The following is a 24,454-nucleotide window of genomic DNA, read 5'->3' as shown; positions in this document are numbered from 1 at the left end:
GATTAGACGGTGAAGTCATGACACTGTCAAGATGACCATGGTCGGAACCACGGAGAGCGTCCCACTTTGAACTTTATTTTGGCTCTTCAGAAACCTATGGGTGACACTGATGTCACACAGACTACATCCATTATTCATAGAGTCTGTGCTTTAGACAATATGAGAAAAATAATGTGAACAATAAAGCACATACAGATGTTCTAGCAGAAACCCAAAAAACAAGTATGAACCTGAAAATGAGCATTATATGTCCCCTTTAAATGATTTATACACAATAAAGGTGATATTTGGAGCGAATCAAATGTGCACACACTGGCTCCTTTCACACATTTTAAATGGCTTAAAATGAATTTGTTCCAGATTATGATTCCCACGTTTGTCTTCTCTCCATCCCCCTGTCTCTCTCTCTACAGTACAAGAAGCATCGGCTTTCCGTTGGGCACACGAATAACTATGCTAAGTCAGTGGTCAATATGGCTGACATGGTAAGAATTGTATTGATCCTCTTCTTGGAAAGCTTGCCACAAGCACTCCCAGGCATTAGAGCTGAGCACACATTGCACTGATTTCTCATTTAACCAACCTCACTCTCTACACTTAAAACCACTCCTGGCCCATAATATGCTGCGTGCAGTCATTAACCAGCCAGTCAGGAGTTTTCAGAGGACTGAAACACCAGTGGCATCCCAACTGTACTGAGGCAGATATTTCAATGTTTCATTATTTGTGGCCACATCTGTTTGCTGTGCTCCTGAAACCTGAACTGCCACAGGGTCATGTCTGAAAGCTGATAGGCTGGTGAAGCCGAGGAAAGGTCATGCTTTTTGTCGTGCCCTTGAAGAGGATCATATGAAGCAGACTCTATTTGGGACGGACACATTGATTTCCATGTGCAAGTAATAGTTGCCTTTTTTCCCGTATGCCATGATGCAGCCACAGCACCTCAGCCACATTCACAGTGGCATCAGATATGATAAACATTATAGCAATTAATTATATATTACAGTAGGTATCAATATACATACAATTCATTAGAGTAACATTTTTATAGTTTATAAAACGTGTGCTTTTCGGTCCTTTACGGTCCTTTTTCCAGACCACTATCCACCAACTACCAGTTGTCATATGCAGGAAACATCTGTCACCATGGTTACTGACACAGGGCGATTGATGGCTGTGATTTTTAAACCCACCATGAAATGTGTAGCTATAAATGTATGTGCATTACCGACATAATGTTTAAAAAGTAGCACAATCTAGAAGATGCTCTCTCTATTATTCACACATTGGGCTGGTTTTGGATGTTTCTAACTCCAGTTGGTGCCTCTAATGTTTTACCTTTTACCTTTAAGTCAAAAAGCTAAGTATCCCATCTCTGAAAAAAAATACATGTGATCTTTGGAAGAAAAATAAACAACAACAGTCAGTTGTTTAACAAGACTTAGTGCTCTGAAGGTATTTCCAGAAATCTCAAAGACTCATACAACCGTCTGGATGCAAAAATATTCCATCCTCTGCGCAATAAAAAATATTTTCAACCAGTCTCTCAAGTTTTAACTGTTGGTGATTTTCTAAGGGCCCGCTGTTGTTTATGTAAACGTATAAAGCAAAGCTCACTTTTGCTTAGCTTGGTGACTCAAAAATGTGTACAGGCAAAAACTAGATATAGGATGGATCTTAATGTGCAACAACAAGTGGAGCGGACAGAGTGAGGTTTGGAGGCTGCATTGGGTTTGAACCATGCATATATCAATAAACGCTGATCCTCAAAGCAATTTCACTCAAAAGCAACTGGACTTGGTTATTTGTCTAGAAAGTGGTTTCACCTCTCATCCAAGAGGCTTCATTAGTTCATGTACGCATCTGACCAGTCCCAGCCTGGACCAGTTGCTGGTGACCTGGACAAATGAGAGCATTCACAGACCCACTAACCACTTCCTCACTGCTCTCTGTCAGCTTTGTCTTGAGACTACTGGCATTCAGCTTAATCAAAGAGGCTTTGCTCTTGTCCTCTTCTCCAATGTGTGTTTCCTACCCCAATAGATTTCCATCTTATGAAAGCAAACATCATTATTTGCCAGTCCGCTCCCTCTGTGCCCTTCAGACCGCTGCCCTTATTGACTCCGTCTTGCCGCCTGTGATGTGCTGCTGTCTGGTGGCAGGATCAGGCTGATCACACTGACTGTGTCGCAGTTGATGAATATGAAGCGGCCCTTGTCACTTATATAGATCGATCGGGAGATGTCGTTTATTTATTCATTTTGGGCACTTTCAATAGATGAATAACTGATATTTAACCCTACTTTTAATTTCCCAGATTTTCAAAGAACAACTCAATTCCCGGATTGTGCTGGTTGCCATGGAAACGTGGTCAGCTGACAACAAGTTCAACATCGACGACGACCCCATGGTGACGCTGAGGGAGTTCATGAAGTATCGAAAAGACTTCATCAAGGAGAAATGTGACTCTGTTCACCTCTTCTCGTAAGTCAGAATATTTAAAATGTCTTTCTTGTTCACCCAGCATCTTTTTATTTAATACAACTTTCTTCTTCTTTTTTTTTTATCAGAGGGAATCGTTTCCATAGCAGCTGGGGAGGAGCTTCTTATATGGGAGGAGTTTGCTCCTTGACTAAAGGAGGGGGAGTCAATGAGGTGAGTCCAGAAGATACAAATTGACTTTTTAACAGTGGATTTTCTTTAACTTTAAATATCATTCAACTGAAAAACAAATATAAAATGTGATAAATGAATAATGAATGTATTAAGCACAATAAATAAATATATAATATAAAAATATATACATACATTTAAATAAATACTTTAAAAATAATAAAATAAAACAAATGAAACCAAAATGAATAAGATCAAATATACTTAAATAGATCAAATATACTTAAATAGATCAAATAGCTCCTAAATATAAACTCACATTTAGGTAAACTAACATATTCCAGTTACCGCTGTAAAAGAAAGGTGGTGCAAAAGACAAAACAAGAGCATCACTGTGACACAGAATGATGCACAATTATCATTTTATCTAGATTATCTTTTTTAATCATCACTGTAAGCCAAATGCCGAAATGTGATCAATCACCCAGCTCTAAATTACTTATCTTACTACTCTTATTATTATTATTATTATTATTATTATTATTATTATTATTATTTGCTATGTTTATACTGTATTTGTGTTTATATTCAGATTTTAGTTATGTCGAAGCACTATGTAAACTGCTGTTTTTAAAGGTGCTATACAAATAAAGTTATTATTATACGATTATTATTATCAAAGGAGAAGTTAATGAATCCTAATCTCAGTATCGAACACCACCAGCATGCTCTCTTTTGTACTATGCATTTATTCCTGAAGTTTCAGTTTATAGACATTTAGTTTCTGAGGGTGTAACACCATTTTTTTCTCCTAAGACTTGTCTAATATTTTGTTTATTATCTGTCTTCCTCCGTCTCTCTCTCTCTCTCTCTCTCTCTCTCTCTCTCTCTCTCCTCTCTCTCTCTCTCTCTCTCTCTCTCTCTCTCTCTCTCTCTCTCTCTCTCCCGCTCTCCCTTTTTCCATCTCTTCATCAGTACGGGAAAACAGATGAGATGGCCATAACCCTCGCTCAGTCTCTTGGACAGAACATTGGCATATTCTCTGACAAGAAGAGGATCCTCAATGGTATACAATTAAACCTCTTAGTTAGTTCTTACTTTTCCAGCACACATTATTTTTTTTAAGCCTCCTTTTTATGTGCGGTGGAAACATTTCAATGTTTTTTTCTTCTTTAGGCGAGTGCAAGTGCGATGATCGTTGGTCAGGCTGTATCATGGATGATGTTGGGTAAGTTACTTTTACAGAACATTTTCTCATCAAGTCATAACCTTAAAGCCACAACAAACAACTGTTTCCCCAACAAATTTGAATCACAACATCAGAGTTCAATACAATGCTGTACTTGGGCTTTGGGTGTAATCACCAAAGAGTTAAATGAAATCTAGAATAAAGGTCGTCAAAAGTAAATTTGTTTATAATTTAAACTAGAATATATTCTCCTATGTATCACAAAGCAGTTTCATTTTATAAATGGAATAACTTACATGTTTGTTAGAGTACCAGCAAAACACACACACACACACACACACACACACACACACACACACACACACACACACACACACACACACACACACACACACACACACACCATCAGCAACAAGTGTGTGTTAGACAAACTATATGGGTCTTAATCAGTGTAAATATGCTGATATCAACTGTTATTGTAGTTCAATAGTTCACCACTAGGTGTCAGACTATGTGTATTTTCCATACTTTTTACATAACACCATCTCTTTCTCTTTCATCTCTTGCTAAGATTAGAAAATAAATCAGTCGTTGTATACTTTGTGTTCCCTTTAGATACCCTTTTGTCCTAAAATGTGCACATCTGCAGTGTTTATACTCTACTGGCTCGCTGTGAGCACACATATGTGACTGTGTGTTGTGTCTGTAAAATCCTCTGCGATATGTGTGTATGTGTGTGTGTATATACCCCTCTTCTTAAATACTTCTTGCGTTCCCCCTCTATCCCGAATGGGACAGCAGGTGAGCAGAAGCTTGGCTAGAACGTTGCCTGTGCTGTTTTGAACCAACTGGCTGCCTCGGAGGGGTTGTCAGTCATCACAACCTTCACCATCTCATCCAACAGCACTACAGCCGCTGTGGCCCCAGCTTCTCTTTTTTATTCAAATGACATGAACAAATACAGTTTGATGTCCCTTTATTACACACTGGCTGTATTTTTCATGATCATTTCGTACAATTTCACATGTACTTCATGTGTATTGAGTTTTTGAATGTCACCAGCTGATCAGCAGAGAAACTTTTAATGATTTGATTTTTGTAATTATCAATAGACTCCTTCTCCCTCCTGATCTTTGAAAGTCAGGACTTTTCATCAGTTCTTTTTATCCATGTCTAACCGATTGATACAGTCTGCAATGTCATTCTCATCTTAGACCAATATTTAACTACCTCATTTCCCTGTAATGACAGCGCACTCCCCTAACACTCCCCGTCCAGGTTCTGCTCTATTGGGTCATTATAAACCTGCTATAATGTCATTGACACATCACATGACAGAGGACAGGTGACACTGCGCTCTTATGAGTCTGTCACCTGTGAATGGACCTGGCCCAGATCTGTATTCTCTAAAGTAAAGTCAATGGTATTTCAGACGCTTGTATTCAATGAGCAACCTCAGTCATGTCCAATGGCGGACGTTTATTTTTATACCTCAGCACCTGCATGTCTGATCAACTTAACCTGACTACTACTACTACTACTAACTGTCTCACATTTCTCACAGGGTCACTGTGTGTGTGTGTGTGTGTGTTTGTGTGTGTGTGTGTGTGTGAGTCGAATTGTCTGTCCATGTGTACGTATGCACTTATTGTTTGAACATGCATTACGATCGGATTTAGAATTGTATTATATGTATTTCTGTTCTTCTCATGAAATAATTGACTTTGCCATGAACAAACCAAGACAAAATATGAGTTATAAAAGGTGTAATAGTGGCAAATTTGATATTTTCTGATCTAATTAATCAATAGTATCAAATATACTGTTAAAAAGACAAACAGACAAGTGAATGATTGTGCTTCATAGTTCAGACAGAGCCATTCCTCCTAACAGCCACTAGAAGGAAGGAAGGAAGGAGCAAAAAAAGAATCAAAGAAAGAATCAAATAAATCAGGGTTCATACACCTTTTATAAAGTCAAATTCACTTTTCAAGCGCTTTCAAGGTCCATTTTCAAGCTTTTCCAGCACCTTACAAATTGCATTATTACATATTTCTACAAATACATACAGATATTGAAAATTATATATATCCTACAATTATATTATATCACCTTTTTTCCATTGAAATCACGTTAAAAGAGATTGTATTATGTTATCAACACCAAAGATGTTTCCTAACACCAGAAGGATAATACATTAAATTAGACTTTTATTCTATAGCTATTTGTTGTGAAATAAAAAGAAATATGAATACAATTTCAAATAGTTTCAGGGAGCATTCAAATTTCAAGCACCTGTACGAACCCTGATAAATTATCAAAGAAAGAATGAATAATGGATGTTAGCGAATCTTTTTACCATTTATACCATGTTATGGGTAAATACTTGATTCTGATTGGCTGTAGGGTGCCCATTAAGCAAGTGATAATGTCCAGTGAGACGTCCATTATCAGGAATTAATGGATGACGTTGAGTTAGATTTTATTTTTATTAGGAATTCAAAGCACAGCGACTCAAAAGGAGCATTACGATGCAATAAACCCAGAGGACAGCACTTAAAAGCATTACTAAAAACACGTATTTCCGAAGTGGTCCTGGATGGAACAACAAACACAACACATGGAAACATACTAAAAGGAGGCCTGAACCGTCCAGCACACGTTTAAGAACCATAAAGGATGGTAATGATTGTTCCAGCTATTAGTCAAACAATCAGGTGCACACAGTGCTTGTGAAAAACCCATGGTTTTATGGGCTGTGAAATAAAAGGTCTGTATTGTGTCTGAATAATAATAATATTTGTACATATGGTAACGACTGTACTTCTCCTATTGCCTAGGGCTGGGTATCGTTCCAAACTTTTTAATACCGGCTTGAGACGATACCTCGACTTCGATACTAGTTCCTGAACGATACTTTTTTCAATACCAATTATTTAAAAATCCATTTCAACAAAAAGAGATTACAACATTACACATTACGTTACAAATCTCTCTTTTTATTTTCAGCTCCCCAGTCTCTCTAAAAACAACAGCACACGTTTCAAATGTTTCTCCTGCATGCCTCTATAACACGTAACGTTAGAAAGCCAGTCACCAGCATTATTAAATCTTGGTAGAAGCATGCTGCATGCTTATTCGCTCACTGACGCTGAGGAGATTTACTCCTTACTGTTGGTAAATTGAAACAAGACATTTTACGATACTCAATACTGTGGAGGCAGTTCAGTCGGTGCCTATAAGTATTCAGTACCCAGCCCTACTGGTGACCAGTGAATCCTTCAAGCACATTTCATCTTTCTCTCATTCCTTATTCCTGTTTAAAAGGGGGATAAACACTACAAGATTTTGACGAGAATAAGCAGTACAGCGTATATTTAGAAATCACAAATTGCAATTCTCTGTGATAGTTGGGACACGTTTAAACCTTTTTAGTATAGGAAATCTACCTGAAAATATTGTAGTGTGCTTCATCCATCATCACTGCCCCATTACTGACTCTTTATACAACCATCACACTGTAGGTGGCTTCGTTTAGCCACATTTCATATCAAACAAATATCTGTTATTGCATTGTCTCCCGGTGCCGTCCTAATGACCCAAACTACCAGGGGCACTCTAATTAAACACGTGCCAGCAGCATAATCTGTGACTGGTGGTGCACAGTTGCTCAGGTTTCTCAAGGTCAATTTTTTGTAATACTTCACATGTTTTTTGGGCTTCAGGTGAATGTATCATCAAGCTGGATTTTTATATTCTTACTCTAAGTGAATCTGTTCTGAAAATCTGGTGAAAAATTGTTGAATATTGATGTGATCTTTTTAGTTTCACATAATAATGCAATAACTGTGTTTGTAAATCAAATCATCCACAATATTCAAATTAATTTCTAGGCAAAAACAATCATTAATGCATCTCCATATGATCCTCACAATCTTAGCTCTATTGTATATCTACCTCCATGTTGTAGTAAGGATCTCCTCAGAACTGTGAGTATGGTAAACCTGTGGTAAAACCTGAAATATTCATGGTATGGTGTAAGAAATACAAATTTTATTAAATAAGACACACCTGCTATGGTATTGTCTGTTGCGTTGAAACTAAATGTGCAGTATGTCAATTGGTGTGGGTATAAACACTATTTTTTTCCTGTAATTTTTTTTTTGTGGAACAAGCACCCGTCTCTCACAGTATTATTTGAAGATGCTGTCTGTACTGTGTCCACGGTAATGGCATAATATGCTGTGGTTGTGTTAAACAGTTTCTACCTGCCCAAGAGGTTCTCTGACTGCAACGTGGAGGAGTACCATAACTTTCTAAACAGCGGTGGGGGAGCCTGTCTGTTCAACAAACCTCTGAAGGTATGTCACACTCACACACACATAAACATGTGTCTTCTTAGTAATAATAATATTAATTCTGCCCTTTTCCCCCCACAGCTGTTGGACCCCTCGGTGTGTGGAAATGGCATTGTGGAGCCAGGAGAGGAGTGTGACTGTGGCAGCCCAGCGGTAAGCTCCAGTGCTGTAGATGATTGGTTGCTAATATAGAGGTGTACTTTCATAAAGGGTTAACTTGATAATCATCCAATGTCTAAGTGGTGGGCTAATGAACCAACAACAAAACCACCTGCTGTGTCAGACTAAAAGGAAGCTCATGAAGTAATGAAATAATGTGTTTGGAGAAATCCAGGTGCTGCATACACAGTGATGTTAGTTCTAGAGTTTGTCCAAAGACCTTTGTTTAAATAGATTATATAGTTAGATGAGCTAATATGTTGCAAAAATAACTCAAAAGAAAACAAATGAGAGCAGTTTCTGTTTGTCTTTTAGGAGTGTGCCAAAGAGGGGGAGGCCTGCTGTGACAAGTGCACCCTGACCCAAGGCTCCAAGTGTAGCAACGGACTCTGCTGCAAGAGCTGCCAGGTACAGAACATGACGCAGATGCACCTTTCATCCTCTGCTGGGGTGTTGGATTGGGTAAAACAGAGGTACTAACTACTCATGGCACAAAGCTGAAGGAGGAATCCAGAAAGAGTATCCCCTTTTTGGTCTTCAAGGGACTATTTCCACTTGGATGTATTCTAATTTAGAGATGCTACTGTAAAATCTGAGACCGACTGTAGCAAATGAAAAAAATAATACATTTCAGCCACGTTTCCCTTGACTATACTAAACCACAAATGTCGTCTTTGATCTTTCTTTCCACCCAACTGCTAGTGAGATGGCATGGCAGCCTTTTAACTCTCTGAAATAAATAAATGTTGAAGAGTTCTGGATAGGTACACAGACTTTGATGATGGACTAATGGTAGTTTGGGATGTGAAGAGTAAAGAGAGAGGGTACCTGGAGCCACCAACTGTTCCTCTGACACAAAGCCTAATGATAAAAACTCAGTCTGTTTCATCTCTTTGGTTTGCTGCTACAGATGGAGTTCATGGGAGTTGTGTGCAGAGATGCAGTGAACGACTGCGACATCCCTGAAAACTGCACAGGCAACTCCAGCCAGGTGAGCATGAGCTTCCCTCACACAGTTTTCTGCAACCAGAGCTAGAAACCTAAAAGTCCCATATTGTAAAAAGAAAGGCTCTTTTTTTTTTATTATGAAGCAAGTCGAGGTGCTATATAAATACTGTTAAAGTATCAAAATGCTCAATCCACGGAGAAATGCACACAGCCCGTATTCAGAAGCTGTGCCGAGCCGTCAGGACTTCTGCAGGGTTGTGATGTTACAACTATACTATAGATAGGTAGAAAGTGATGCCACAGTGCTGTTACAGTCATTCCCCAGCTGCAATGACAGTGTTGATGCGGAAACGCTGACCAATCGGAGCAGAATAGGCTTTTTTAGGAGGAAGAGACAGGCGCTAAAATGAAGCTTGTACAGTGCATCACAGTATCGCTGAGGTTTTCTTTGTTTTGTTTTACCAGTGTCCACCAAATGTGCACAAGATGGACGGCTACACATGTGAAAAGGACCAGGTAAGATATTGAGATACTTCACACAATTACAATTAAGTCTTTACCTCTGCACAGGTAATTTTTTTGACACCTCTATATGTCACTCTACAGGGTCGCTGCTTCAATGGAAGGTGCAAAACCAAAGACAGACAGTGCAAGTACATTTGGGGAGAGAGTAAGTGGAATAATCCTATGTGCTCATCGATTCCGTGTTGACAAATCTGCAAAAGAGTACATACATCTCTTAAAACACATTTGGCCGGTTAAACCCCCTAAAACTGTGAATCCTAATGTTCATCGCGTTGCGTCTCCCTCAGAGGCAACAGCAGGCGACAAGTTCTGTTACGAGAAGTTAAACATCGAAGGGACAGAGAAGGGAAACTGTGGGAAGGACAAGGACACCTGGATCCAGTGTAACAAACAGTGAGTCCTTTCTGTGACTGTCTTAAGCAGTTCTGTAATCATTTTATTTTACTCTCAATGATTGTTTGGTTCCTCTTTGTGTTTCAGGGATGTTCATTGTGGCTACCTGCTGTGCTCCAACATCTCACCCTCCCCGCGACTGGGAGAGCTGCAGGGAGGGCTCACCTCTTTCTCAGTAGCCCGCCACAGTGCTTCTCTTGACTGCAGGTACACATCATGGAGGAAAAACACTTCCTAAAATACAAAAAAAACCCAAACCAACAGCAAAAAAAAAAAAAAAAACACCAAAAAAAGACTGTTGGTGAGGTTTATCTCTGGATTAGTTTTGTTCTTTGGTTCAATATTTCCAGCTGTTAAAATGAATGTGCAAAGTTGAGAAAAGGCCTTTATTCCAACATTTATTTGAATTCAACACATATTCTCTCTGTTAAGTTCTGTTTGAGTGACTCATGCTTGTTTTTTTTTGTTCAGCGGAGCTCACGTGATGATCGACGGAGACACTGATCTGGGATATGTCGAGGATGGCACAGCCTGCGGGACAGACCGCATCTGTTTCAATCACAAATGTCTCCCCATCCAACAGTTCAACTTCAGCACCTGCCCCGGGACCACCGACAAGATTGTCTGCTCTGGACACGGGGTACACACACACACACACACACACACACACACACACACACACACACACACACACACACACACACACAGGTGAATATAAGTTGGTCATACTTTATTATCCAGAATAATAACAAGCGCCAAACGGTTTATACTGTTGCTTAATTGAGTTGTATGAAAAACATACTGTATCTCAAGGCTGCTCTACAATGGTATGTTATTGTCCGTTCAAACAAACAAAACTGGTGAAAATCATTCACTTTTAATGTTTTTCAATTTCAGTTGACATCAACTTTAAACTAGTGTGGCAATTTAATAGTTTCCATGAGTGTTGTAATACGTTTTATTCAAATTTTAAACCAAAACTTTTTTTTTCATTCCGTCCATTATGGCACTGTGTTGCTTTAAGGTCAAACACCCTAAAGTGTACCCCACAAAAAGACATTACAAACATATTTTTACTAACTGGAATCATAATGTGTATCATAGACGATTAATAATATTGAACAGTGGCACATTATTTGTCGACCGGATGTGTGGCACTTTTTTTAATTTCACATTTGCAGCCATTTGAATTGCTAATTTATTTTAATAACAAAGGGAATTGACCTGATCATGTGTTTTAATTTGCTTGTTTGGGGATATAAGCATAAACTTTGGCTATTATTTATTTTATTTAATTCAAAGCTGATTATGGGCTAATCTTTGTTATTCAGTGCTGCTGGGGTTCAGTGTCCAAGACACCTCGCAGTTAAGGGACAGAACCAAATCATTTTTTTCTTTAATTTCATGCTGCAGGTGTGCAGTAGTGAGCTGAAGTGTGTGTGTTACCTGGGCTGGGCAGGAGAGGACTGTAACTCCACGTCTCCTCTCAGCTATCTTGTGGTCGGACCCACTGCTGCAGTTTCAGGTGAGAGGTGTTAACTCTCTCCCTATTTGTTGCCTTTATCCACACCTCTCTTCATCTCACACTTTCTGCACCTTTTTCTCCATCCATTCTTCTTCTCTCAACTCTTTCCACCCCACTTCATCTTTTTTAGTTCCTCTGTTAAACTCCCCTTCTTCACCGATCCCATTCACAAATATTATTAAGCTTTTTTTTTCTGTCTTATAGCTTCTGTGTCGGGCTTCATGTCTGCTCATTAAAACCAGCTGCATTTGTATTCACTGAACCATGCATGTCATTCTTTTTGTTTGTCATTATTTTCACACTCATTCTTTGTCGACAGGCTGATGTCTTTGACGGAGTGACTTGAGGTCAGATTTGCGTTCCTTTTCATTGTATTTGTCCTGTCTTTGATGTCATTTCCTGGTCGTCTTCCTCTCTCACCCAAACTTCAGCTTCACCTCGGTCGGCTTATTCTGACCATTATTCAGTTCAAAAACAGACCGTTTGTAATGTTATCCTCAATGGGAACTGACTACACATGTAAGTTCCCCTCAGAGTTATGCTGAAGGGTGACTACATTTGAGTTGTTCTCAGTTTTACGTCCTCCTTGTTCTCCTTTTACACTTTTCCTGCTAAGTGTACTGTGTTTTTGTGTTCCGCTGCAGTGTTTTGTGGTATGTGTATCCCCTTGTGTCCACATGATTCAGGAAACGAGAGACACACATTCAATTAACTCCCCACTTTCCTCTCACCCTCTGTCTCAGGTATCACCAGTACCAACATCATCATCGGGGCAATCACAGGCTCTATCCTTGTCCTCGCCCTCGTACTGGCTGCTACAGCCTGGTGTTACAAGTGAGTGTCCTTGCAGCCTGCATGTGTGACGCTTTATATCAGTCGTTTCCAACACGCGAGGTTCGCTGGGTCGTTACTTGTTAGATGATTGACAAGGATAGGAAAGAAAAAAGCATATAATTAATTATTGCTACACTCAATTTTGTTTGCCTTATCCTTTTCTCTTGTGAATTACACAATAATCTTAGACCTTAAGGGCTTCTAGAAAGAATTCAAACTAAGCAAGAAAAGAAAAATAAGGGGTCATAAGCATTGTAAATATTGCTTTATTACTTTTGAGAGGTCAACAGGGCTGGTAATCGCTACATTATATCATGCAATACATTGAACAATTTTTTTATTAACAGTATTTATTGATTTTCAGACTTGTTGAATTAGACAATTCACAAAACACACTGTATATTTCACCTTCAAGTTTCTAAAACATCTCCAAGATCAAGAATGTAAGATTTGGTTGATTTTTTTATTGTGTATGGTAATTTTTCAAGGACAAGACATGCAGACAGTTCTTTAAGCCAGTTATCAACAGAAGGACTTTTTACATTTAACAAGTTATATTATTGTTGGACTGAGGATTTATATTTCTCTTCACAGGAGCTACAGGCAAAGATGCTATGTTGAGTCTGAAGTTCACCGAAGATTCTGCCGGTTTGTGTGCCGCATTTAAGTTGATCTTACATTGTACATGTGTTTGAGCATGTTTTGAGAGTTAGTGTACTGTAAATAATGTAAATAGTGTTGTTTTTATCACAAATGTACACAACCCGTTTTGCCACTATGTTTTTTATTTTTTGTCCGATGGTTAATAATATAAATATACTGTATATATAGATAAGGTATACCATTGAAACAAGACCTCTTTTTCTTAAATTATCCTCAACCCAGTAAAAAATCTACATTACAAATCAGCTGTAGGAAGGAAAAAAAAATATATATATATATATTATATATATATATTGATACGAATCTGTATCAAAGAAAGGTTTCATTACACCATTAGCACGGCTGTTACTGTAGTAGCAGTTTCACTAATACAAGGTTCAGATTTAAATGCAACACACTCACAAAATCTCACCAAAAACATATGTGTATATATATATATATATATATATATATATATATATATATATATATACACATATGTTTTTGGTGAGATTTTGAAAGTATCAAAGGAAAATGTAAAGACACACACAACAGGCTGAGGTTTCAACTAATAAAGTAAAATACAGTTCAAAGTGACAAAAATAAGCTGTAAACATTATAGATTTATAATAAATAGCTTTGTAAGAATAACTGGAGGGGGGTTATTCCTGTAATCACTGTGATTTTATGTCTAAATGCATTCTTCTGTATTTCCAGACAAATGCCCCCAGGTGACTATGTAACAAAGCCTGGGGATGCAGACTCGTTTTACAGCGACATGCCTCCGGGTGTCAGCACAAACTCAGGCTGCAGCTCCAAGAAGAGGTCAGCCTGCCTGTCGCACCTGCAGATTTGCGCCCTGTCCTTCACTCCCTCCATCCCATCCATTTCTCAGAACATCTCAGTGTTTGGCTTCAGGTGTGCCATCTCATCATCACTCATTCATTTGCTGGCAATTGTGCGTGTGTTGTGTTCTCTAAACCACTGTTGTGTTCATGTCAAGGTTTGTGACTATCATAGCTTTCATTATACGTCTCTTTCTATGATCATTTTGGAGTTGAAAATGTTTTCAGTATCATGAACATTTTTGCTGTTGAACTGAGCAGAAAATACCTCACTTCTACATTTATCATATCATGTCACATTCAGCTTCCGTGATATTGTATGATGGCTCATAATGTTGCCTTCTGCTGCGATGGTGTCTTCATCTTCAGCCTTTCCCTCATCTGCACGAATGCTGCAGGAGCAGAAGCGTTAAGTGACTTCTAGAAGCATGGAAGAATGAAGTTCTACAGCCAATATGTTGTCCCTGCCGTGTTTGTGTTTGTGTAGATCAAACGGCCTATCCCACTCATGGAGCGAGAGAATCCCAGATGCCAAACACATCTCTGACATCTGTGAAAACGGGCGACCAAGGAGCAACTCATGGCAAGGTAGCACACAAATGCCCACTCAAACACACAGTAAGAGGAGACAGTTTTCCTTCTGCTGCACTGAATTTCACATGGGTCAAAAAGAGAGGCTGAAATGTTTGATTCCCCAAAACAAACGCAAGAAAAGGGCGGGACGTGTGGTAAAAAAGGAACATAAATGACCTCATGTGTTGAGCAGTATAGTAAATTATATCTAAACTAATGTAGCTAAGATAAAAAAGCCTTTACCAGAGCCAAAATAAGTGCAGCCTTTTTCCTGAATTAGTTTTGGGAAAACAAACACATTGCAGTTCAACTCATACTTGCATTAAACATCGCCCCAAAATAAATATTTTTGTAATTGTATATGTTTGAAATTAAAGTTTCTGTTTCTGTTTCTCTCCAGGAAATCTGAGCGGTAATCGTAAGAAACTGAAAGGAAAGAAGTTCCGTGCTCGCTCTAACTCCACAGAGTAAGTTTTCTTCTGGCGAGCTGTCATGTTGTGAGGTCGGATGTGCAGATAAGGAGAAGCTCCAACTAAAAATAGACTTATTGGGTTCTTAGAGGATAAAGCTGGCGTTGTGCTTCTTTTTTATGTAAACAAATACCATGAAAAGACCAAAACAAACAATTTTATAGTCTCTGAAAACTTAACCTTGAGTTATCTTTATTTTGTTTTCAGCCAAGATTAAGAATACGCCAGGAACCCCCTCACGTTTTTCCTGTGAAATTATTTGATGCGGCATATTTTCACAATTTCACAGTTATAAACAGAAACATCCAAAATGTGTCCCAGTTTATTTCCTGTTACAGTGAATGTGAATGACATAAACCGACAGGAAGTTAACAACGACCCAGGCTGTTTCCTAGTAATGGAATAAGAGTTATAGATTTGTTAGATTAAAACTTAATCTATGAACTATTGTAGATTTACAAATTAATATATTATCTGTTAAACTATAAAGCCTAGATAATTATATAGATGGATAAATAGATAGATGGATGGATGGATGGATGGATGGATGGATGGATGGATGGATGGATGGATAGATGGATAGATGGATAGATAGATAGATTGATCATTTTATTGATTCATAGTTGATTTTGTTTTTTCATTAGATTTGTTGACAGTAACAAAATAAAGAATTGGGTTGGTTAGGTGGAGCGTAGCTGTTCAAAAACACAACTCTGGAGGAAATGCTTTCCTCATGTTGCGTATCAAAGATAGAGAGAGGTATAAAGAGTATGTTGCCTTGAGTAAGCTAGTCACAAGACTGTGAGATCACGCTGTTTCTTGCAGTGTGAACTCACTGCTCTTGCATCTTTTAAACTTACCTGTGAACGGATAAAGTATTGCATATATGCCTGTTAACTGTGAATAAACAGTGTGCATTGGCTGCATCCCAGCCTGGCGTCTTGGTTTGTGGGTTTGAAGGTCTTGGCAATAAAATGGTCTACAGCGCACCTGTTCTCCTTACAAGCATGAGACATGACTGCTAACTGCATGGAATGATGGGATTTGTAACCGATATACAACTGAGCCTGTGACACACGACGCAGTTGTTTGTGATTTCCATGGTGCCGTTTTCATCTGAAACCACACAAAGGTCTGTCCTCCCATCTTCTCACCATTTTTCTCAAGTGCATCTTGGTGTTTGTTCAGAATATCTTTGCTCTGCTTCCCTAAAATATATCCCTTTCCAACACACACACACACACGCACACGCACACACACACACACACGCACACGTACGCACATGCACGCACACACACACACACAAACACACACACACACACACTTGCTTATTTCTGGAGATTTGTCTGTCCTTTTTCAATTTCTTTTCCTTCTTTCTTTTTCTCTCTTCTCCCCCCTCCTTGTGTTGTGTCCATCACCCCCTTCCCCCTCCCACAGGTATTTAACCCCTCGCTTCAAAGAGTTTTATGATGTAACTAAATGGGTAGAAGATGTGAATAAAAACACTCAAGGACCTTACCTTAGGTATATCCTCAGACAATGTTCCGTACCCCACACGCTTGTCTAAAACCCCCTCACTTTTGGTTTGGTTTTTGGCTTGGTCAAGGAAAGTAACAATTAGCTCCGATCTGGATGTTTAAAAGTAATATCTCAGAGAAAGTGTTATAGACAGCTGGCATGTTGCGACTTGGAGTTCCTAAAATGGGTTTCTGCTGAATATTTTAAAATTAAATTCAATTAAATTTTATTTATAGTGCCAAATCATAACAAAGGTTATCTCAGGACACTTTACAGAGCACACTCTATGACTTATTTATGATTTACATAGACCCAACAATTCTCCCGTAGAGTACGGTGGCAACGAAAACCTTCCCTATAACAGGCAGGAACTCTATGGAGGGCTGACATCTGTCTTGACAAAATCATCTTAAAAATAACAACATAGCTAAGGGCTCGCAAGCCCTAGCTGTACGCTTTATCAAAAAGAAAAGTTTTAAGTTTACTCTTAAGTATGGGGACAGTGTCTGCTTCCCAAAGAACACTTGGGAGTTGGCTCCACAGGAGAGGAGCTTGGTAGCTGAAGGCTCTGCCTCCTATACTACTTTTGGAGACTCTAGGAACGACAAGTAGCCCTGCATTCTCAGAGCGCAGTGATCTAGTCGGGTAATACGGTACTATGAGCTCTTTAAGATACGACTGAGCCTGACCAATAAGAGCTTTGTAGGTAAGGAGAAGGATTTTAAATTCTATTCTAGGTTTTACAGGTAGCCAGTGCAAAGAGGCTAATACAGGAGAAATATGTTCTCTTCGATTTGTTTTTGTTAGTACTCCAGCTGCAGCATTGTGGACCAACTGGAGACTCTTAACAGACTTATTGGAGCAGCCTGATAATAAGGAGTTGCAGTAGTCCAGCCCAGAAGTAACAAATGCATGGACTAGTTTTTCTGCATCTTTCTGAGACACAATGTTCCTAATTTTCTCAATATTACGCAGGTGAAAATATGCAGTCCTTGTTGTTAGTTTTATGTGAGAATCGAAGGACATAAAAAATTGTTGTTTTTCCTGCTTTACATTATAATATATCCTATTTTATGTCATTCTTCCTTTTAGCTTGAGTGACGACATTCATTTATTTTGGATCAGCTGCACTTTACTTTGCAGATTTTTATTTTCAGCAAATCATTCTGCAAAAACAACACTGCTCTTACTGCCTGTGCTAGTTTGACAGTTATAATCCAGTCATGTTCTTCCTAATTTCTCCTTGTTCCCTTCTTTGCTTCTCCCCCTCCGTCTCTTGTTGCCTCTGCATGGTGCGTGTTGTCCTGTCAGTAAGTGTCTATGTGTCGGCTCCCAGTGACCTTGCGTGCCTTCGCATCAGCGTGATGTCACTGCCGAGCCAAACATTTTGGGTGCTGCTCTGACATCATCACTGTGTTGCTGTGGCAAAACTGTATGCCACCACTCTGATTGTGTCCAAGGTCTTTAGATAATCGCGAGCCTAAAGGTTTCTTTGACAACAACAAGGAAAGCTCATGGGCGCCCTGGATAGTCAAGCTTTGGTTCCATGTAGGCGTCGATGACTGTAATCTATAGACCTTCACTGTGTCCTGGAGCACGTTCCTGCCCCTCCCCCTGTTGTACTGAAGGACAGAAATGGTCCAAAGCTGTGGAGACATGTAGAGGGTTACTCCAGGGAGCCCTGGTTCCAGAAGTAATACTAAAGACAACATAGCGTTAGGACAACAATACATAACTGACTGGCTGATTTTTTCCAACACTTAAATTGACACAAAGCTCTCAGGACAAGAAGGGAAAGGGAGAGCTGCAGGAAGACATTTCACTTCAATTTGTTGATGTTTACCAGGTTTACCATCTCAGTTTAGCATGTTAACATACGACAAATGCAAAACAAGGTTTAGGTCGATGGGATTGTCTTTAATTTGTTCAGTTATTTGGTCATAAACCAAAGTATTGGACAAATTAAAAATGTGTTCACCAAAGTTGTTGCAATTGATCCTGAGCTGGACATGAATTGAATGTTTGTACCACATCATGGCAATCCCCCCAATAATCTTCTGACTCAATCCTACACAAACGTAAACCTTGTGAGGAAAAGTCTTAATTGATCCAATATGTTTGGATATTTCAGCCTGGACAAAAATGGTGCACTGACTTAAAAAAAGCTTTATTCATCAGAAAAGCATAGCCAAAACATTTCTGTCAATCACTGAAATATTTTCGGGAAATTCTCGAGATATGTTGAAGTTTAAAAAAAAAAAAACATTAATATGGAAATTTGTTGTGAGAAAGAATACTTCAGGAACCATTGGTGCGTCCCCTCTCTCCACTACTTTGACCAATCAAGGTATTTCCAATCACCAAACAGCGTTGGTGTAAACAAGCTACCGTACAGGGGCAGTTTCTCTGGCTCTTTCACAGGACAGGACCTCTGTTCTCACCCAGCTCCGGTTTGGTGTGCGGTCCCAGTCGCCTCATCTTACTCACTGCTCCCAGAAGTCCTCATTTAAACACGCACACACACATACACACACTGATCGAACGGTTCACATCAGCACAACAGAAGTTATCTTCAGCAGCATTTGACAGTGGCTAAAAGTGAATTTCTGCCATAATTCTGGCCTGTTTGTGTGTCAGTGTGTGCAGGGTGAAGAATGTGAGTTGCAGGAAACTATGACTATGCCCATACCGCTGCTGGGAACTGTGTACTGACGTGTTCAGAGGTGTATACTATGTGCAGAGGTTGCCCCTAAAAGCTATGCTATGCTCACACTTGTTTATGTTTTTTAACAGATTACACAATCTATCTGTCTTTGTACTTAGTGTGAACAGCAGTAAGAGCGTTTAAGATCAACCTCTCTGTAGGAAGGTGAATCATTAGAATCAGCTCAAGGAGGATTTTGCCCAAAGTCACAGAACCAACATTAGTTCCTGAATCTCTCCTCATTTACCCATCTGTGTCTTTGGCCAACTTAATCCTAAACCAAACAGAACGTAAGAGCCAATATTTTAATAATGCCACTTCTCTTTTCCTCAGGACGCTATCCCCTGCCAAGTCTCCCACTTCCTCTACAGGATCTATTGCATCCAGCAGGAGATACCCGTACCCTATGCCCCCTCTCCCCGATGACCAGAGGAAAGCCAACAGGCAGAGCGCCAGGGCAAGTATCAATCAGGAGCACATTACATCGTTCAAAGACAGATTACAGATTACATTAATTTAGCCAATGGAGACTGAATTTCAATACTATGGAGATTCTGCACAAAATAGGGCAGGTCATTATGGAGTACTTTTAAAGTACGAAGTGCTATCAGTATCAGTCTCATGGATGGATTTTTGTACGGTCCTACCAGGCACAGGCCCAGGGGCACATAAAGTCAGGGGCCCTGACTTATAAAATGTCACACAAGAGACAAAAAAAAACAACCACAGAGATGCTACATAGCTGAAATTAGACACTAAACGACCACACGACCGAGAGAATCAAAACAGTGACATTGAAAAGTAAAATGTCTATACATAGATGCACAACCACCAAAAAAGATGCAAAATGACTAAAAACAGATTCAAAACAATACGGAACAATTACAAAGACATAGAAAACAACTAAAAATGGATGTAAAATGACCAAAAAGGGAAGAAAAATGACTACAAAACAACTAAAAGTAGACCCTTTGAATTTAGGTGTCCTTTCGGTGTTCATATGTAGACAGAGTGGGGGGCCTCTTACATGTCTGTGCACAGAGGCCCATTTTCTCATAATCCATGATCAAACTGCGCAATATTTTGTGTAGTGCAGAGATGTGGACTTGAGACTTGGTGACTTGGACTTGAGGTGACTTGAGTCGCTGTTTTGATGACAGCTTGACAGAAAATAAAAGACTTGACTTGAGTCATGATGACTCAAATGACTTGACTGTGTTCATTTTATGTTTCCATTTTAAATATTATTAAATATTGTTGACATTACAAGTGTGTGTAACATTACCTGGTGTCTGTGAGGGTTAAACAATAATCTGCTCCATAGCTAACAAGTAATAGCAATTGATATCACTAATCAACCTTATTGCCAGAATAAAACATTGGCATTATGACAGAGAAGAAATTAAACAATAAACATATTTTTGTTTGACTGATTACATTGCAGTCTGTCAGTGGGCTATTTCACTGTATAAAAGTGACAGTGAGCATATTTTTCTTTTATCAAGAAGAAATTAAGAATTAAATAAGCTTTTCTAAAGTTATTTGCTTTTTGTTTGATTGCATTTATTTTTACTGAATATAAATACTTGATAGATAATACAAATTTGATTCATTATCATACTTTTTGAACAGGTTAGATAAATTGGCCAATATCATTATTAGACAGGTACCATAACCTTGTCTTTTCTCTTTATAAAGAGATAAATGCAGGTAAGTGACTTAACTCGTGTTCAGAGTTTTACAAAGACAAAATTCTTCACACTGAAGTTGCTCAAACACTTTCTAATGAGGATCATCATTAAAGGCTGGTGCTCTGTTTTTATCATTTGTTATCATAAGATCATAAAACGATAAAAAAATAAGACCTTATCTTTTAAGTACAAAGCCAAAGAACCAAATGTGTGTAAGTGTGTGACTAACTGAACCCATTTTCAAATGTTTTATTTAATTTTCTCTTCCCCATCCTTTTCTCTTTTCTGTGCTTTTCCCTCCTTGTCTCCTCAGCTGTGGGAGACTTCAATATAACAGCCTCCTTACCCACTCTGCAAAAGACCTCAAGGAACTCCACTTGTCTCTCCTTTTCTATGAATGAAAAACACAAAAATGAAACAAAATTGACTCTAAGCGATTTAAGAGAAAGAGAGAGAGAGAGCCCCCCCCACTGGAGTGGAAACAGAAAAAGGTGTGTGTGAGTGAGTGTGTACAAGCATCTCCGAGGCTGTCTTGCCAGACTGCGTCATTCAGTTCGACGCGGAGTGCCGGCGGAGAAACCAGCTCCACATCTACTCCAGACCAGCTGGAGCTCAGGACTGAGCTGTCCCTGTCTGCTCCGGCCTCATCTATGGGACCGGAACTCCCCCTCCACTCCGACCCCCTCTTACCCGTCCTTAAACCTCGACACAACCTCTCTACACCCTCTCTCTTCATACTTACTTCACCGCCCTCCCACCTCCCTTGTTTTGAGCTCCACTTTAAAAGGAGCAGCGGAGCCAGGAGCAGCTCATCATATCACACTGCATCTCTGGATTTGTTGGATCATTTTTGACGCACGTGAATCACTGTAGAAACTCCCAACACAACATGCATGAGACAACCCTGATTATCAGCAACCTCCTCCTACTGAAAAGACGAGAAGAACAGTGGTCTGATCTGAGAGGAAAGCATGCGAGGGGGCAGTGATTTTATACCTTCTGTAGGCTTAGACGCTTTCTCTCCACTATAGGTAAACCATATTGTATCACCAGTTATAGCCCGTAACCTATGACAGGAACCCAAGTTGGCCCCACTCTGCCCTTCCTCCCCTTTGGTTCATCTGTGCGTGTAAATATGTACAGTCAAAATACACACAGACTACGTTTTCAGTTTTTATTTTGAGACATCTCTTTTCTGCTGTATTGTGTTGTAGACAGAAGCGGATCTCTGTAGATAAGCGTGAGAGACCCCGCACTTGTTCTTCTGTCTGTGTTTCAATTCTTCATCCCCATTTCTCTCCACCCCCCACCAGCCCACCAGCCCCTCGGCTTTTTTCCCTGTGTGTCCGTGACCTCTATAGCTTTTTCTCCATCCACAGCAGAATGTAAAAGTGTTTTTTTCAATATATATTATCTTAGCACTGGTTTTCATCCATCTCAGGGTGAAATACAGTCAGTGATGACCGAGGAGAGATGCTGGTTGTGGCCCATTAAGAATGTTGATGGAAGCAGCTGTTGATGAGTATTATTTAGGAAAAATTGAAATAGTTTAATGTGCCATTCCTGAGTGAAATGAATGGGATGTGTTTGGTTTAGTTATAGATATGCCACTTATCACTCATGGTGGTTTATTTTGGAAATCTCCCAATTGATAATGTTAAGATGTGTTTTAGTTCCCCTCTGATTCTACATTAGGATGTTTAACACCAGTGCGCTCCCATTTTCACGACGGCAGCACACAAAGTCACTCAGATGAACGTGAGAATACAAAACGTGTGTGCGGTTGATGACCTGACTCGGGTGAAAGAAGAATCTGGAAACTATGAATGAAATGTGCATTTTGGATTTAGCTGTGATGATCGAGATATTTAGCCTTTGTAAATGATTAACTATGCTGTACAGTGCTTGCTGTTTGAGCTTGTGAAGACCAACAGCATGACAGTTCTATAATCAAATTAAGTTATTTCTCCGGTAGGCTATTTGTGAGACCATAATGGGAAACGAGCATGTCACTTAAAAGACAATTTCCCCTCATTGTCTATTTGCTGTTGTCTAAATGGGTTTGCTTACCACAAACCGCACTGTTGTCAGCAAAGTGGGGATAATCCACGGCAAGAGGTCGCAGGGTTCATAAGTGATTGAGAATGGCGTTTTTGTGCTGATGTCATGCCAGTGTAGCTATTTAAGGTTTTGTTTTGTTTTTTTAAGCAAACTAATCCCATATCACTCCTCAAAAGCAAGTTATTTGTACAGTTACAGCTCATTGATCTACCTTGTGTAAAAATTGTTGTCTTAAGGCCTCCTGTTTGTCATTTTACCGTTGTTTCTGTTCCCGTGTGGACACTCGTTCAGGTGTAATTCATGTATGCATTAGGACTGTATAGGTAATATGATCTTCACAATATTGGACTAATAGTGCTACTAGTATCTTTTTTTATTAAGTACCTTTGTAATGTTCACTTTTTTTCTCAGCGTTATGTACAGCAAGGATTCAAAACAATATGTAAGTGCATTATTGTATTTGTGTGTTGATGAGTTTGAATGGTTATTTGAAACACATTTGTCCCGGGGCCAATAGCAGCAGTCGCTCCTCTGGCATGTGCTCATCTTTATCATACAAGGTTTGGACAACCATAATGTTGTAAATGAGATCTGTATGGGTTCATGATTCTGCCTTTTACCAGAGCTTTCGTCTTTGCTCTGGTCTTCTTAAAAGTATTGGTGTCCAGTGGCCCAGTTATCTTCCCGGGCTACGTGAGGCTGCGGAGAGCATTATCTCGGAGCTCTTGAGTAATATTTTAACATAATACCGTGCTAAAGCGAGACATTCGCCTGGTGTCGTGGACGTTGCACTGTACTACATTCTGAGGACTCTCCGCTAAGGATGGGACCAACGCAGGCTGCAGCGATTTCTGTCAATCCTCCAAACATCTGCCTGCACACACTGCTGCACCGACGCATCCTGACAGGATGACTTTGGAAAAACGACCCCACAGATGAGCTGGCTGTCTCTGTCTGGCCGGAGACTTGAATGTATTCCGTGTACCACCCGCTCTCAACCATGTGGTCCCATCCTGCCAGACACAAGAGCAGTCTGCTGCGAGAACCTTGAACCTCCCCCCATATGTACTAGTTCAAATATAAATACTGCAGTTGCTCCTTTTTTTAAATCCTAATTTTGCCTGTAAGCTGTACAAACTGATGATGCAAAAATCAACCCCCATATTTTTTCCCCTCTTAATCATTCAGTATTGTAATATATTTAATATAAAATAAAACTTTCATCAACACATCTGTCTATGCTGACATTTCTAATAAAGAGGAAAAGAAACACTACAGGTATACTGGAAAACTGACTTTATTAATTGTTTTGTATCGCAATATGGCAAATGAACGACACACTTGGGATGCACTGATCCAATACTGACCTATTACTCCGCTGTGGTGGAGAAAAGGTTGGACCGGTG

The 24,454-nt window shown here is 39.4% G+C and overlaps 1 protein-coding gene across 1 annotated transcript in view; it reads left to right on the top strand.

The window, feature by feature from the left end:
* The window catches only part of adam22 (ADAM metallopeptidase domain 22), a gene marked incomplete at its 3' end in the record, with an annotated part of 59,624 nt that extends 44,549 nt beyond the window's left edge, over positions 1 to 15,075 (top strand). The window contains exons 10-29 of the mRNA XM_083918884.1: positions 414 to 485; positions 2,318 to 2,484; positions 2,571 to 2,655; positions 3,589 to 3,679; positions 3,790 to 3,841; positions 8,064 to 8,163; positions 8,242 to 8,313; positions 8,635 to 8,727; positions 9,230 to 9,310; positions 9,733 to 9,783; positions 9,874 to 9,937; positions 10,080 to 10,185; positions 10,273 to 10,392; positions 10,657 to 10,825; positions 11,599 to 11,710; positions 12,454 to 12,544; positions 13,139 to 13,192; positions 13,904 to 14,104; positions 14,519 to 14,619; positions 15,005 to 15,075. Of these exons, the coding sequence (XP_083775010.1) occupies positions 414 to 485; positions 2,318 to 2,484; positions 2,571 to 2,655; positions 3,589 to 3,679; positions 3,790 to 3,841; positions 8,064 to 8,163; positions 8,242 to 8,313; positions 8,635 to 8,727; positions 9,230 to 9,310; positions 9,733 to 9,783; positions 9,874 to 9,937; positions 10,080 to 10,185; positions 10,273 to 10,392; positions 10,657 to 10,825; positions 11,599 to 11,710; positions 12,454 to 12,544; positions 13,139 to 13,192; positions 13,904 to 14,104; positions 14,519 to 14,619; positions 15,005 to 15,075 (1,953 nt within the window). The remainder of the gene's footprint in view (positions 1 to 413; positions 486 to 2,317; positions 2,485 to 2,570; positions 2,656 to 3,588; positions 3,680 to 3,789; positions 3,842 to 8,063; positions 8,164 to 8,241; positions 8,314 to 8,634; positions 8,728 to 9,229; positions 9,311 to 9,732; positions 9,784 to 9,873; positions 9,938 to 10,079; positions 10,186 to 10,272; positions 10,393 to 10,656; positions 10,826 to 11,598; positions 11,711 to 12,453; positions 12,545 to 13,138; positions 13,193 to 13,903; positions 14,105 to 14,518; positions 14,620 to 15,004) is intronic.
* Positions 15,076 to 24,454: the final 9,379 nt, after the last annotated feature.

This window comes from Echiichthys vipera (genome assembly GCF_963691815.1).
Source record: "Echiichthys vipera genome assembly, chromosome: 8".
NCBI lineage: Eukaryota > Metazoa > Chordata > Actinopteri > Perciformes > Trachinidae > Echiichthys > Echiichthys vipera.
Note: the sequence above shows the minus strand (reverse complement) of the source record. Positions and strands in the feature narration are given on the sequence as shown.